Genomic DNA, 16076 nt, shown 5'->3' with positions numbered 1-16076 from the left:
AAGGAGATACACAGTTGCTTTCCCTGTTCACACAGGTCCCCGATCCCCTGTAGAGGGTGCTACGCCAAAATGGATTTTTAATCACCGCAAGTTCCAGTGCAAACGCCCATAGAAAGTGTGTGGGCAAGGGCAAGTGCAATGAACAACTGCGGCTGTTCATTCGCTGCTGACTGCAAAATCTGGGCCAATATGTTTTAGAACCGACAAGGGGACAGGTCATACTGGAGTTAGTGATGAGTAACGCGCCCAAATAAGCTAACAATCTAACGGTAAGGGAACAGCTTCTGAAAAGTGACCATTACATGACTGAATTTGCTCTTCAGTTTGAGAGAGAGAAGGGAGAGTCACAAATCAAGGTTTTCAACTTAAATAAGTTTGACTTGGAAGAGATGAGACATAAACTGACCACAGTAAACTGGGCTGAATTGTTAACGGTAGATGTACAGACTAAAACAGTGAGGGGTATTTGATACATGACAAGACTAGTACATATCCCTAAAAGTTAAAAGCTGCACCTGTGTAGTTAAACAATATAGGCAACAAATGAGGTAAGGTACAGTCTAAAAGAAGAGGCTTACACAAATGCCAAGAAAAGTGGAAATCCAACAGACAGGGAGAACTATAAAAAGCAACATAGGGATACAAAGAAAGTATAAAGAGCTGCAAAAAATACAAAAAAAAACATGCAAGGGATATCAAGGCTAACAGTAGAAGTAATTTATAAATATATTAAGAGAAAGAGTGGTTAAGGGAAATGCGGGTCCACTAAAGCTAGCTGCAGGCGATACTGTAATCTACAATAAAGAAATAGCAGACTTGTTAAATAAGCACTTTGTATCTGTCTTTAAACTACAGGAAGAGGTTAAAATAGCAGCAGTGCAAGGGAAATTGAAAATAAATCAAGGGGAGGAACTTATTGGATTTAATACAAGTAAAATGGTAATGAAGAAAATAATGGGACTTCCGATATACAGATCTCCAGGACCTGATGGTTTCCACCCCAGGGTATTAAAAGAAGTAGGTCAGGATATTGTAGCTGCGTTAGTCATAATCTTTCAAAGTTCTCTTGATTCGGGAATTGTGCCATTAGATTGGAAAATTTCAAATGTCACTTCATTATTTAAGAAGAGTGTGAGAGAGAAACCAAATAACTACAGAGCTATAAGTCTAATGTCAGTTATGGGGAAGTTACTAGAATCTGTCATTCGGGACAGTGACTGAACGCTTGGACAAATATGAGCTGATCGGAGAGAGTCAACATAGATTTGTGAAGAGTAGGTGATGTTTGACTAATCTAGAACTTTTTGAGGAGGTCTCGAGCATGGTGGATAAGCGAGTACCTATGTATGTTATCTATATGGACTTCCAGAAGGCATTTCATAAGGTTCCACGCAAGAGATTATTAGTAAGAATGAAAATGCATGGAATTGGAGGCAACCTTTTGACATGGTTTGGAAATTGGTTGGGTGGCAGGAGACGGAGAGTAGGGATAATGGGTACATACTCTGATTGGTGGGATGTGACAAGTGGTGTTCCCCAGGTATCTGTACTGAGGTCTCAGCTTTTCACCATATTTATCAATGACTTGGATGAAGGAATAGAGGTATGTCCAAGTTTGCAGATGACACTAAGTTGGGAGGCACAGTAAGTAGTGCAGATGGGAGTAGGAAGTTACAAAGGGACATGGACAGATTAAGTGAGTGGGCAAAACTATGGCAAATGGAGTACAGCTTTGGGAAGTGTGAGGTCATCCACTTTGTATCCCAAGAAAGACAAATCAGAGTATTTTGTAAATGGTGAGAAACTAGGAACTGTGAGGAGCAAAGAGATTTAGGTGTCCATGTACACAAATCACAAAAAGCTGGTGAACAGGTACAAAAGGCAATCAAAAAGGCAAATGGAATGTTGGCCTTTTAGCTCAGGTGAGCTGGAATAAAAAGTGGAGGAAGTGAATTTCAGAAAGGGGGCTTAAAACAGATGATAGGCCCCTGGTTTACATGTGTAAGGGATCTAATTACTATTTTAAATGGCCGCCAGGTCTGGCTGAAAAATCTCTTGACTCAATATTGGGTCGGACGCCTTCCAGGGGTCCTTTGGGAGCAAGATGTCGGTCCTTTAAATTGTTCCTTGTTGCACCCATTTTACACCTGTAAAACGGGGCAACGAGGTCCAATTTCTACCCTGTGCAGTCCAGATGGGTGCAGAGTGCCCTGGAAAAAGATGAGATACTATTTCTGAAGTTTGTGTTGAGCTTGGTTGGAACTGTAAAGGGTCAATGATGGCAAGGTCAGAGTGGGATTGGAATGGGGATTAAAGTGGTGAGAGCCACAGGGTCGCCAGGATCACACAGAATGATGCTGATAAAGATCACATTCATCTTCAGTTATAGACTGCTTGACTGATACTCTTTCACCTAGTTTTGCGGCACTGATTATCATATATCCAAAGGATACCTAATTGGTAGCAGATGATTTACTATTAAAGCAAGTATTTCATAGACAGAGTGAGATTTGTATTACTGTATTGGGCCAGGAATTCGGGTCCCCATGGGTGAGTACGCGCTGGGTATTCACGCGTAGGGCCAACGAAAGTGCCGGTTTCGTGCATGCACTGCGCATGCGCGGGAAACCGGAACTTCCATTCCCTTCAAGGAAGGGGTTCACAGGTCGAACGTGTGTGCCGGAGAGGCAGCGCGTACGCCTGGAACTTCCGTTTTTTTTTTTACAGGTTTCTCTGGGAGGGTACGTCTCCAGCAGCTACGCTTTTAAAAAGCAGTCGCAAGGCCTGCTTTTAACAAGGTAAGTGGTGAATTAAGTAAAATTAAAACATTTTTGCCACACGTTTATTATTTTTAAATACTTTAAAGAAAGCTAAGTTTATTTTTAGCCCCGTTAAAAACTGTAATTAATTTTTTCAAAAATTTTAATTATTGTTTAAAATAGTTATTTTATGTAATTTATAGTTATTTATAAAATATGATTTAAAAAAATTATTTGAAGTTTTAGTTATGTTTTAGGGCCGATCTCTAATTCATAGATTTGACAGGTCTTCCTGTCAAATCTATGAATAGAGATTCACTGCTACGATTGGCTCTTCATGGCCCACGTGATCCCAGGGGACACATCGAACTAACTGTGCCCCTGGGATACGCAAGCACTGCGCGCTGGCATTTGGAGGAGGCCCAGGATCGGAATCCCACGCGGGCCCACAGCACAACGGCCGGCGCGCTAGGTAAGTGCAGGTCGGGGGCTTGCACCCGCGGGAAGCCTCCGAGCCAAATTTCTGGCCCATTAGCTATATGGTGTATGCTAATTTTTTGTGCTACGAGTTTTTGCTTTGAATTTTGAGCTAAATTCAAACACTGTAGTCCACTGACCTCATTGACACCTGGTCCCCTTCTTATCCTCATGTTCAGATTCCTCCATGGCCTTGCACCTCCGACCTCAGTAACTTTCTCCAGCCCTACAACCCTGCAACCTCCCCCCCCCGCCCCCCATTCCTTCTCCCCAGAACTCTGCTTCTCTGACTCTGGTCTTTTGTGCATCTCTCCACCCCTTTCGTTCCACTGTATCTTCAGCTGCCTAGGTCTCATAATATGGAATTCCCTCCTTAAACTACTCTGCCTCTCCATCTCCATCTCCTTCTCCTCCTTTAAGACTCCTCTTCAAAAGCTTAGTCAAAGATGTGGATTTTGTCACCCCTCCAAATATCTCCTCCTTTGGCCTGGCATCCATTTTTTAACGGCGTCTTTGTGAAGCTCTTGGGGTAATTTTTCTACATTACAGATGTTGTTAATTGCTATATAAGTGCTAGTTGTTGTTGTTATTCAGGTCACAATTGTTCTGTACCTGCATGGGTCAAATGAGCGATGTGTGATGGAACTGTTGTTAAAAGATATTCCACAGCCTTGTAATTATTGCAGAGTAAATTAGTTGAGCTTGAAAAATAATTATGTGACAATGAAATTAGTCATATTTCATGGGAGGCATTAAAATATGAAACTAATTTCTATAAGTGATACAGTGCTGATAATTCACTGAGTGTCTTGAGTTGGCCACACTCTGGGAATGTATACAAATTTCACATCTGACTTCATGTACCATGTTGCGTTCATAAAACCCAATTTTGCCCATTTGTAATTTTTTTGGATGAGTTTGCATTTTAGCAAGGGTTACTTGGTGTGGGGCAGCCAGCGCAAGAAAGAAAGAACTTGCATTTATATAGCACCTTTAATGACTTCCGGATGTTCCAAAGCACTTCAGCTAATGAAGTACATTAATGAAGTGTAGTCACTGTTGTAATGTAGGGAAACATGGCAACTAATTTATGCACAACAAGGTTCCATAAGCAGCAATGAGATAAATGACCAGATAATCTGTGATGGTGATTGAGGAATAAATGTTGGCTAGGACACCGGGAGAACTCCCCTGCTCTTCTTTGCATAGTGCCATGGGATCTTTCAATTCCACCTGAGAGCAGACGGGATCCTGGTTTAACATCTCATCTGACAGGCAGTACCTCTAACAGTGCAGAAATCCCTCCGTACTGAGCGATAACTGTGATGAGATTGTGACAGGGCTACCTTTTCTCTTTGTGGGCGCCCTCATTCGGGTGAATGTGGTGAAAAGGAATGGAGCACAATGACTTCAGCGATGTGTCCAGCCTGTTTAACTTTTTAAAAAAATGTCAGGGTGGGGAAGCGCGGTAGAGAATTTGTTTCCTTATTTGGCAAGTTGTGAATTTCATGTGGTGGATAAAAAGCATCAAAAATAGGTCCATGTAGTGTCATGTATGGTTTTCTTTCAGTTGTATAGTTAAGAAAAAAGAAGAAAGACTTGCATTTAAATAGCGCCTTTCACGACCACCAGACGTCTCAAAGCACTTTACAGCCAATGAAGTACTTTTGGAGTGCAGTCACTGTTGTAATGTGGGAAACGCGGCAGCCAATTTGCGCACAGCAAGCTCCCACAAACAGCAAAGTGATAATGACTAGATAATCTGTTTTTGTTATCTTGCTTGAGGGATAAATATTGGCCAGGACACCGGGGATAACTCCCCTGCTCTTCTTCGAAATAGTGCCATGGGATCTTTTACGTCCACCTGAGAGAGCAGACAGGCCTCGGTTTAACGTCTCATCCGAAAGACGGCACCTCCGACAGTGCAGCACTCCCTCAAAGTGTCAGCCAAGCTTTATGTGCACAAGTCCCTGGAGTGAGACTTGAACCCACAACCTTCTGACTCCAAGGCGAGTGTGCTACCCACTGAGCCACAGCTGACACTCTAAGGAGACTAAGATCAGTTGGATTCAGACAGCATCATGCTACTTGTCCCTGGCCACACAAGCAGCAACATTATTGCTTTAAATAACAACAGAAAATGCTGGAAACACTCAGCAGGCCAGGCAGCATCCGTGGAGAGAGAAACAGAGTTAACGTTTCAGGTCTGGGACCCTTCAGAGCTGGAAAAAGCTGGAGATGTAACAGATATTAAGCAGGTGCAGAGACAGGGAAGGGGGGAGGGAAGGAAGGAATTGAAGGAATATACTGTGCTAAAGTAAGAGGCAAGAAAGATAAAATGTTGCAAATGGGGATGGCAAAATCAAACAGCATGAAAAATGGGAGCAGGGGTTATAGTTTGAAATTGTTGAACTCAATGTTGAGTCCAGAAGGCTGTAAAGTGCCTAATCGAAAGATGAGGCGCTGTTCCTCGAGCTTACGTTGAGCTTCATTGGAACAATGTAACAGGCCGAGGACAGAGAGATCAGAGTGGGAGTGAAGCGGAGAATTAAAGTGATAGGCGACCGGAAGCTCAGGGTCAACCTTACGGACTGAACGGAGGTGTTACGCAAAGCGGTCGCCCAATCTGCATTTGGTCTCCCCAATGTAGAGGAGACCGCATCGTGAGCAGTATACTAAATTGCAAAAAGTACAAGTAAATCGCTGTTTCACCTGGAAGGGGTGTTTGGGGCCCTGGACAGTGGGAAGGGAGGAGGTAAAAGGGCAGGTGTTGCATCTCCTGCGCTTGCACAGGAAGGTGCCAGACGAAGGGGAAGGGGTGTTGGGGGTGATTGAGGAGTGGACCAGGTTGTCGCGGAGGGAATGGTCCCTTCAGAATGCTGAAAGGGGAGATGAGGGGAAGATGCATTTGGTGGTGGGATCCCATTGGAGGTGACAGAATTTTGCCATCCCCATTTGCAACATTTTATCTTTCCTACCTCTTACCTTAGCACAGTAGGTTCCTTCAATTCCTTCCTCCCCTCCCAACAACCAGGCCCCCGCCGCCCCCCCCCCCCTCCCTCCGTCTCTGCACCTGCTTAATATCTGTTACATCTCCAGCTTTTTCCAGTTCTGATGAAGGGTCCCAGACCTGAAACGTTAACTCTGTTTCTCTCTCCACAGATGCTGCCTGGCCTGCTGAATGTTTCCAGCATTTTCTGTTGTTATTTCAGATTTTCAGCATCCGCAGTATTTTGCGATTGAATTATTGTTTTAAACTTTGGTTATACGATCTTGAATTAAAATGCAGACAATCCATTTAATAAGTTAATTTACAATGAGTGGATAATTGATTGATCTTCCTGTTTATATACAGTAAACTGGTTTTCATTTAATGCTCTAAGAACTATGGCTATTTATTTGAATACAATCATTATTAATGATGTAGTGTTCTTTGACAGCCATGCTGTGCCTGTATGTTTCTATAACTTTATTGTGTTTAGTATTAAATACAAATTTATTTCCTGTTGTAGGAAAGCAAAGTACGTCACTTATTCAGAAGGAATATTTTGTTAACTCACTCACTGATAATCAAATATATTAAAACTATTGTACAATTATCATAAAATATACTTTTAAAGTAACCGATATTGCAGTTTGTAAAAGCTGAGTAAACTGTTTTAGTAATTAAGTCATGTTCTGCTACTATGTAATTGTTCTTCATTTAAATACACATTATTTTGATAAACTAATGAACTTTTTTGATGCCTGCAGGGAAAATGAAGTGTTGAAGGTGCAGTTGAAGAAATATGTAGGAGCTGTCCAAATGTTAAAGCGAGAAGGAGGCCAAGTGAATGATGGTAAGGATGTAGCGCCAGCCTTTAGAAAGGTAGTGTCTTAAATTAATTTGCATATTGTAACAGTGAAGATCTGTTTGAAGTCCAGGTACAACATATTTTAATCAGGATATGCCTTTAAGGGTAAATGTATAATTTCTCTCATATTGTGATCTTGAAAAATATTTCAGTTGCTTTAATTGACATAAAATTGGAAGATTGCCTCTGTCCGCTGTACATTGCAAATCTTGAACACATGTAAAGAATGCAGAATGATTTCAGTACAAATAGCATCTTCTTCAAGGTGGCCTTTTCTGTAGAGATGATGGTTAATAATGTTGCTTGATTTCTTCTTACCTCCAAAACTACTGGCATTTTAACTGCATTTCATGTGATGGGCCAATCATGTATTCGAAATAGTCAATTTTTGCTAAATATTTACAGAATTTCTTGGGTAAATTTAAATTTTAATTAAAATGTAAGAAATAAACTGCAAAGATATGAGGGACATAAGAATTTTTAAAAATCCATTAGCAGAATCTGTGTATTACCATGTGGTATTTAGAATATCAGAATATTTCTACTGAACAATAGCTGTAGTTATTGTAGAAAAACATCCAAAAATGCTCACAGGGGAATAAGGAAAAGATAAACACTGAGCCAAAGAAGGAGATATTAGGAGTGGCGATCCCAAGCTTGATCAAAAGTGGGTTTTAAGGATGGCCTTAAAGGAGGATAGTGAAGTGGAGGGGCAGAGGAGTTTAAGGAGGGAATTCCAGAGTTTGGAGTTTAGATGGCGAATGCCCAAGGTCAAAGCCAGAGGAATCGAGAATTTGGGAACGGGTAGGGGGAATTGTGTCACTGGTGGAGGTTACAGAGATAGGGAGGGGGTAACCTCAAGAGGATTTAAATGCAAGGATACGAATTTTAAATTAGAGGTTTTGGGGGACTGGGAGCCAAGTAGGTCAGTAAGGCTGGGGTGATGGGAACTGGTGCTGGGTAGGATATGGGTGGCAGAGCTCTGGATGAGTTGAAGTTTACAGAGGGTGGAGGATAGAAGCCTGATCAGGAGAGCATAGGAATAGTCGAGTCTGGAGGTGACGGAAGCATAGATGAGGGTTTCAGAGGCAGATGGGATGAGGTAGGGACAGAGGCTGGCGATGGTACAGAGGTGGAAGTAGGTGGTCTTAGTGATGGAGAGGATATGCGGTTGGAAGCTCAGTTTGGAGTCAAATAAATCCCATAGTTGTGAATAGTCCGGTTCAGTTTAAGACTGGCCAGCTGGGGGGATGGAGCAGGTGGTGAGGGTATGGAGTTTGTGTCAGGGGTTGAAGATGATGGCTTCAGTCTCTTCCCATTGTTTAGCTGGAGGAAATTGTGGCTCATCCAAGACTGGATATTGAAGGTGACAACACATTCAAAAACTTTAGAGAGGAAATGGAGGTTGGAGATGCAGCGGTCGGTTGCACGGACAGAGGAGTCAAGGATGGGCTTTTCTGAGTAAAGTTGTATTGATTATTCAACTTATTAGCTTTGTCAAATTTTAATTATGTATTTTAAGAGATTTAACAAAAGTTCATGGGTTGAACAATTTGGTCCATACTCTAAATTCTATGAGATAAATTTAGTTTTGCGGTTATTTCCATATGAATGTTTGCTACGCATATTGAAAAGGAATAAGCAGAACTTTCTTAGAGATTTAGTAATATCCTCAGCTTAAATAAATGGTGACATTTTACTCCATATAATATGATTTACAATGAAATAGGTCTGGTCTATTCTATTCTAAAATAGTATTTCCTATAAATATTTGAATTTAAAGTTGGGTGAATGATAGAGTAGGAGGAAATTGTAATCAGAATATATAATAATTCATTTCATTCATTCAGCCTTTACAAACAAGTGAATAGACTGGCTTTCAAATTTGGTGAGGGGGGAGAGGAGGGAAATAGAGATGCCTACATTGTTCTGGTTAATAATTTGGCACCATACCAGATGTATTGGTCAAATGATCTTCCCCCACCCTCCCTATGCTTGCTGTATCTATTAAGCTCAACCATTCATCGTCAATAATAGAAAATGTTTTTATATCTTTTAAAATATCAAACATTGGGTTGGCAGTGATATTAAATTTAAACACTTTGAGTTCTCTTGCAAGTAGTCATGTGGTCAGGGACAGTGTCAAGTATATATTCTTTCTCTGAAATAACTTGAATGTAAATTTCAAATAATTTAGCTGTCCTTCCTGATGAGAGTTTTTTCTCCCTTGCTCTCTGTTTAGTTTTTCACGAACGAATTACGATGATACTGGTAGATGAAATGCGAAGTACATACATTGTTTTTAATTTTCCTATCAGTAATTCAGTTCCGAATCCTTTAATCCATGGATGTTCTCACAGGGATGGAAACACATCATACGTAAGGGTAGAACTTCCACTTTGGGCGCAGTCGGCGATTCTGACGCAAATTGCAGCCAAAATTGAAAGGTGTTTCCCCCCTCCCCCCCAACCGAGTTTCCACTCAAACTCAGTTGCATGTCGCCGAATGCAGAGTTGGCTATGAATCAGTGGAATTGGGCAGTGTTTTAAAACGTAATTTTAAAAAAATTGCTTAAAAAAGTGTCCTTTGATGTATTTAAGAGTGGGACCTTGTTAAAGTTTGACTCATACAGCTGAAAATGGGTTTCTCACAAAAAAATAAGCATTTTAAATCAGTGTCGATCTACCACCTGTGAGTAACCCAATTTTAAATACTGAAAATGACTTTTAAAAAATATATTAATCTATTTTCTAGTTAGATTGGGTGACAGATGTGAATTCCTTAATTAAAAAAAAACATTCAAAACCTTGCAAAACGTACCCTTAGTGTCCTTGCGCCCAAAGATTCCAGCTTAATTTTTGGAGCCTCCTCAAAGGCCTGCAAATGAGCGCAATTAGCGGAAACTCCCAATGGTGATTAATTCACTCTGGGAACGTGGCCTGTTTTGTGGGCGGGGCCTGCTTATAGTGCGATGGTTTAAAACTAGCGCAGAAGATCGCAGAAACTCGAGTTGTGCTGAACGCAATTTGTGATTAATATTCCGCGATCTTTTGCAGTAGTAACGCCAATATTGGGGAAATTGCGCCGACAAAACAACGCAATCGAGCGGAACTCCAGGCCACAGTGTAATATCGACCACAGTGGTGTAAAAATCTTTTTTTTTTTTTACATGCTTTGTATATTTTAGCTTTTACTTCTGCAAAGTTGTAATGCCAAGAAAAAGAGGTCATAAGGGGCCAAATTTTATTTGCATGCTCTCAAGAAAAGATTGGTGCAACTATGGACTAGGAGATTGAAGTAGTCTAAAAGTTAAGCGAATAAAACCAGGGAGGAGTGGAAAACGAAAAATGGTGAGGTATAGCATACGGATTAGGGAGACTGAAGAACTGAATCCGGAAAGGACAGAATCCTATGGAGTCTGGAAGAAATGATGTTGCAGAGCGACAAATAATCGGTTGTTGGATAGTAGAGACTTCCACTGAAACTGTTAGACCAACTTTGGTGCCTTTGGTACTTTAACTGCTTTGATCAGTCATTTCTATTTTCAATGAATTTTAATTGAATTATGTAGTACTTGTGATGCATGATGCTCAACTAGCCAAAATATTAATGAAGATTTTAATTTCCTGGATCTTTTTCACTTCTGAAATTCTATGATGACGTGTATATACAGCTCCCATTAAGGAAATAGCGTAAAATGCCATCGCTGTAACACATCCTTTATGATCCGACACATCTTGTCTTATTGAGAAACTTGATATCTTTATAACATTTTGGAGTACAAGGAAAGCAGCAGCAATTTTTCTTTTTTTTCTGAAAGAGGATACTTGAATCTCTGTACAAAATTCTTTTCCATTTCAGTAAGTTTTATTACAATATAATAATGTGTAATTTAGCTTTTTAGTTAAATTTTCCTGTAGGTGAATAAACCTGGGCTTCAACCATTATTGTGATGTTCTATCTACTGTTTGATCTTTTAGAGTATTGTACTTGTAACGAAGTTTTTCCTTTTAAAGCAGAGACTTCCAACAAAAAAATTGTTGTTTGTTAATAGTTTGTGGCTGCAGCATATAGTATTATTGATGTAGAAATTAGCAATATTGTTGGTTTGTGTGCATTAATAATGTGGTGTAAACTTCATTTTGATCAGTTATCTTAGCAGTATTGCCATTTGTGCCTTTTAAATGTTTGATTCGTGCCTTTTTCTTGTATTCTATAAAACACAGCTTGCTGTAATGGTTTCTGAAACAGTTTTGTTCCAGAGTCAAGTAATCCTAGTGGACTTCAATTATATTATGGCTCATGGAAAGAGATTTAAGATATAGTTAATGCTAAAAGGATACAGAGATAGTAGTTCATTCATCATAAATGTCTAAATATTGATGATCAAAATCATACTGTTGGTGTAAGTGTTTATTTAGTACAGCAATTTGCTGTCATTTATTGTAACTGAAATGTTAGAATCCAAAATATCTTAACAGGGTTTCTTCTTCAAAATTTTAAACAGACAGAAGTCTTAAACATTTTAAAGGCACAAATGGCAATAATAAATCAATGGTGGCAGAATCATTGCTGAGATTGTGTGGTTTGAGAATATTTTGATGGTAATAAATGCAGAAAATTGGAGAACTAACATATGTATATTATGATGGATCTTTACGTACTAAATGCTTACTGTGGGTGGGTTTTATGGATTATTTGTCAAATCTTATTTAAGGTAAAACTTTTGTTGCTGAGACATTTATAGCCAATATTATTTAATAGGGAGCAAGAATGATGTAGATTAGGACTGTCAATGTGATGACCCCCATCAAAATATGAAAGTTGAAAACTCTGATTAGTAATTAAACATTACTTTCTACAACGTATTGCAGAAATAGTTTTTATTGTCAGATTATTATTCAGCAGATGTTGTTCAACTGGGGTGGAATTGTTACTCAGCAGTGTTATCACACCAATGATATAAGGTAATTTGCTCCATGGATATGACTGGTAATTTCACTGCCCCAGGATAGATTGATGCAGTGTGAAAATCAAGAATGCTATTTCAGATGTGCGAAATAATAGTTGACGTTTGGCACCAGTATGTGGTGCTAAAGAATGTATTTTAAGAACTGGTTGAGGCATGTCCATAGAGTTAGTGATGAGTTCTAGTTCTGTCATTTTGTACCAAAGGCCATTTTAACTTGGCACTTAGGAGATGTAAGCTTAGCAAATGCACAAAGGCACTGTCATAACTAATCATCCTCCAGAAGACCATTTCTATGTTTTGTTTGTGGAAGTTGGTGCTTTAGTAGTCCCAAAGGATTTTGTCTCAACCAACAGTAAAAAAAAAAATATAGATTAAAAGCTTATTACATTGGGAAATGGTGTGTACTGTTTGTTTCACTTCTGAGATAGCTCTTCATTGCTCACTTGTGAAAGTATAATAGCAGCACACAGATGCTGGTGAAACTTCTTGTATTAATGTCATATTTGGTACAATATAAGTGTCTTAAATAAGATGTTCCACCATTATAGTGTTAGAGCTATACATTTATATGAAAGGTATACTATTTCATTGTAACAGACAGTGAAATTAAACCAATATAATTTCAGTTGCAATCATGAGATACAGTATCATTTCAGTTCATATCAAATCATGTTTTACGTCAGGGTAGCCACCACTGGCAAAAAACTTATTTAACTGAATAAAGGCTCTCTGTATGAACTCCACATATATATGCTGCATAAGATAATGTTAGATTGTGCTAAAAAGCAGTAAGATCGTGGGATTCAGATGGTATGCTTTGGTTTTGCAATGCCATTTGTATCTCTCACTATGTTACTATCATAATACAGCAATATATATTTTTAGCCCTGTTCTATTCTTTAACACCCTTCTTAAATCCCACTTCTTTGATCAGCTTTTGGTCCCCTCTCCTAATATCTCCTTCTTTGGCTTGGTGTCCATTTTCTTTTCTGTTTACAACTCTATGAAGCAGCTTGGGCCATTTTTCTACATTAAAGGCGTTCTAGACATGCAAGTTGTTGTATTTAGTCTAAATAATTACTTCCATTAAAACACGATGGGGTGGAAATTCATCTGGGCTCATTTTTAGGCAGTGTACACCCCAACTCGGAAGCCTGAGGCTGGCCCAGAATTGGGCCTCTGGCCTCATTAAAAATATTTGCACGAGCTTCCAGCGCCTATCGCGCCTAAACAGGCGTATTTACTTACAAGAATATCGAGCCGCTTGTCTAGCCAGCAGCAGCCTGAAGGTAGAGGAGATTGTGGTGACTGTGGAGTAGGGTTAGCACTCCTGCTCCTCTTGGCTCCACAGGAAGGGTTTAAAAACATTTTTTTCCAAAGACTTACCTTTAGTTGGTGGCTGCTGAAGAATCCTGAATGGGGCAGGCCCAATGCCTGCCCTGTTCATCAGTGCCCAATTTCTGTGAGGGAACCTAAAATGAGTATTTGGCCCCTAATTTACTAATGTAAGGTCTAACACCTGTTTAAAGCAGATGCCAGAGAAGCCTGAAAATTGGCCCCACCCAATTTAGGGTCACACGTTTTTCAGGCACCCTTGGGCGCAGGTTGTTGGTCTCCGAAACCGGGTCTCATTCCGCCCATTTTAAGACTGTAAAATGGGCACGACGAGGTCCAATTTCTACCTGTATGCATTGCTACATCTGCACAAGCCAATATCAATATCTTGTATTGGTGCAACCTTGCATTTGTATACTGGATATATGTCATCAATAATGCTAGAAAATTCTAAGAAGGAAAAGCATCAAATAAAGGAAATAATTGAACTAAGGAATTAAATTTAGACTGCAAGAATTTTTAGCGTGGTTTAGATTCTCAAATAACAGTGAAAAGAGAATTAATCTGATATATGGGGCCGGAACTTGCTGGAAAAATGACGGCGTGTTAATGACGCGTGCTGTGTTAAAGACACACGCCGTTATCAATGCGCAAATCGTCCAAAAGGTTCAGGAGATTAAGAGATATGTCCTGAATTGTGAATCTCCAGAACTGGCTGGTCAATTTACGCCGCTCCACCATTTGCTTTGCACAAACGACACCTCCCCCTTAGCATCCCCATTATTTTTAAGAACTTGCTGGATTTGCACATTAATTGCTCATTAAACTCACCACAAAATGTTATGGCTGGTAATTAAGAGTGCAAGTACCCTTTTAACTATGTGATAATTGTTAAATGCCAATCAACCTCACTGGCCTAGAAAGGGAACAATTTAAATAGTTCAATTTCATTTCTGTATGTAGTCAATTGTTGTTCGAGAGTTTAAAAATATCAGTTTTTAATTTATTTTCTTTCTTTTCCTTTGTCTCTTTTTTCTCCCTCTCTTAATCCAATCTTTCTTTCCCTCTCACTCTTTCTCTTTCTGTACTTGATTTGACTCTTAATTCGCCCATTCTAATTCTCCGTTCATCTCTGTCGTTCCTCTGTTTCTTTCAAAATCCTTAAATCTCATTGGTTAAGGAAATGCAATGTTGGTCCCACCTTTCACTGAGGTCTCAGATGCCCTGTTGTCCTTGTCACGCTGTTATCAGCTCACAGTTCCAGCAAGTTACGGTGCAAAAAACTTTTGAGCTGAGGGTGCAGAAAAAAGTCTTAACGGCGCGCTCCGCGAGATGCCCTGTTCCAGCAAGATCTGGCCCATAATCTTAGAAAATAATCACAACTAACGTGTTTTTTCATAATGAAAAAATTGGCATTATAATAAAACAAGCTTTTTTGTAGATCATTAATAGTGGTGTTGTTGTAAGTGAGCTTTTATCTGAAAACTTTTCTGCTGAAATGCTTTGTGCTTTAAACACAGTCCATTTAACTCTTAGTTAAGTGGTTCAGATAGTCCTTCTTTTGAAAAGATGAACACTATTTGTTGTGTAGCTTCCTCTCTCAGAGCGGGCAGTAGAAGTTATTCTCTGAAGTTAAGTGTTCTAAGGTTCTCGTGTACAATTACCAGTAATCTATTAGGTTTTGATTTTTATGCAGGAAAAACATCAAATTGGCACTTGGAGGCTTTCAGTCAGTCCAGAATGTTTTATGCCATTGGTATGGTAACGATTGCTTATAAACAGTATCTGAGTGACAGACTGTTACTGGATTGTCAAAAACACAGACTTCAATTATTTTTTCAATCCCAGTTGTGTATCCAGAAAGGAATGAGACTGTGAACTGAAGCAAAATCCATTTTTAAAACCTCTAGTATCGTTTACTATTGGTTTGAAATTTTACTGGTACATAGGCTGTATGTTAAAATGTCTATCTATAATATTAAAAGCCTTGCATCTAGTGCTGGCTTCCTATTTCATATTTACTTTGTGTGTCAAGATTTGGGATAATGCTAGGATATTACTTTTAACTGTAAGGTATGTATTCTTACCATTGTATTTACTCTCAGTTCTCGAGACACTAGGTGATGCTACTATACCTCTGTCCGTTCCTCCCAACTCTTAGACAGCATTGCTCTTAGGTCCATTTAGATAAGTTTTAATTTATATTTTTACTTTTAGTATTCATCTTTCCCCTGCTGTTCACTCCTCATAGTTAACACCTTTGCCTCCCCTCATCACTCTGGTTGCTTTTTCTTGCCCGGATGGCCTGCCTCCATGATGGCTCCCAGTCTGTTGGCTGCTCATGTTTCCTTTTTTCCCCCTAGGCTCAGTGACACAGCCAGCCTCCTTGGCCCTGGCCTCCTATCCTCCCTGGTACTGCCTGCCTCTCTCCTTGACCACTCCTGGGCCTGCTGTTGTTGTTTGCTTGTTTACCTGCTGTTTGATTTTTAAAGCACTAGTAGTGCTTCTAATGTCCTGGCCAGCCTACAGATTCTCACTTCTTTGGCCACTTTAAATATTTTCTTCAGCCGTCGCTGTTTGCCCCGTCCTGGAGTTTCAGGCATTTAAACTTTTTATTTATTTGGCAGATTGTCCTGAGCTGGGCTGGTGAGAGAGATGGGGCAATGAAAGAGGACAAAT

General features: G+C 39.7%; 1 protein-coding gene across 8 annotated transcripts in view; it reads left to right on the top strand.

Annotated features, from left to right (window-relative positions):
- The window catches only part of snx29 (sorting nexin 29), an 880052-nt gene that overhangs the window by 287561 nt on the left and 576415 nt on the right, over positions 1-16076 (top strand). For all 8 annotated transcript variants that reach the window (XR_015079957.1, XM_086000767.1, XM_086000763.1 and 5 more), the window contains one exon: positions 6990-7075. Coding sequence is in view for 7 of the 8 variants with exons in the window: in XM_086000767.1 (XP_085856893.1) it covers positions 6990-7075 (86 nt within the window). In the remaining variant the exon portion in view is untranslated. The remainder of the gene's footprint in view (positions 1-6989; positions 7076-16076) is intronic.

The sequence above is a fragment of the Somniosus microcephalus genome, chromosome 11, assembly GCF_052327205.1.
Source record: "Somniosus microcephalus isolate GS21.2 chromosome 11, FLI_Smic_1.0, whole genome shotgun sequence".
NCBI classification, from domain to species: domain Eukaryota; kingdom Metazoa; phylum Chordata; class Chondrichthyes; order Squaliformes; family Somniosidae; genus Somniosus; species Somniosus microcephalus.
Note: the sequence above shows the minus strand (reverse complement) of the source record. Positions and strands in the feature narration are given on the sequence as shown.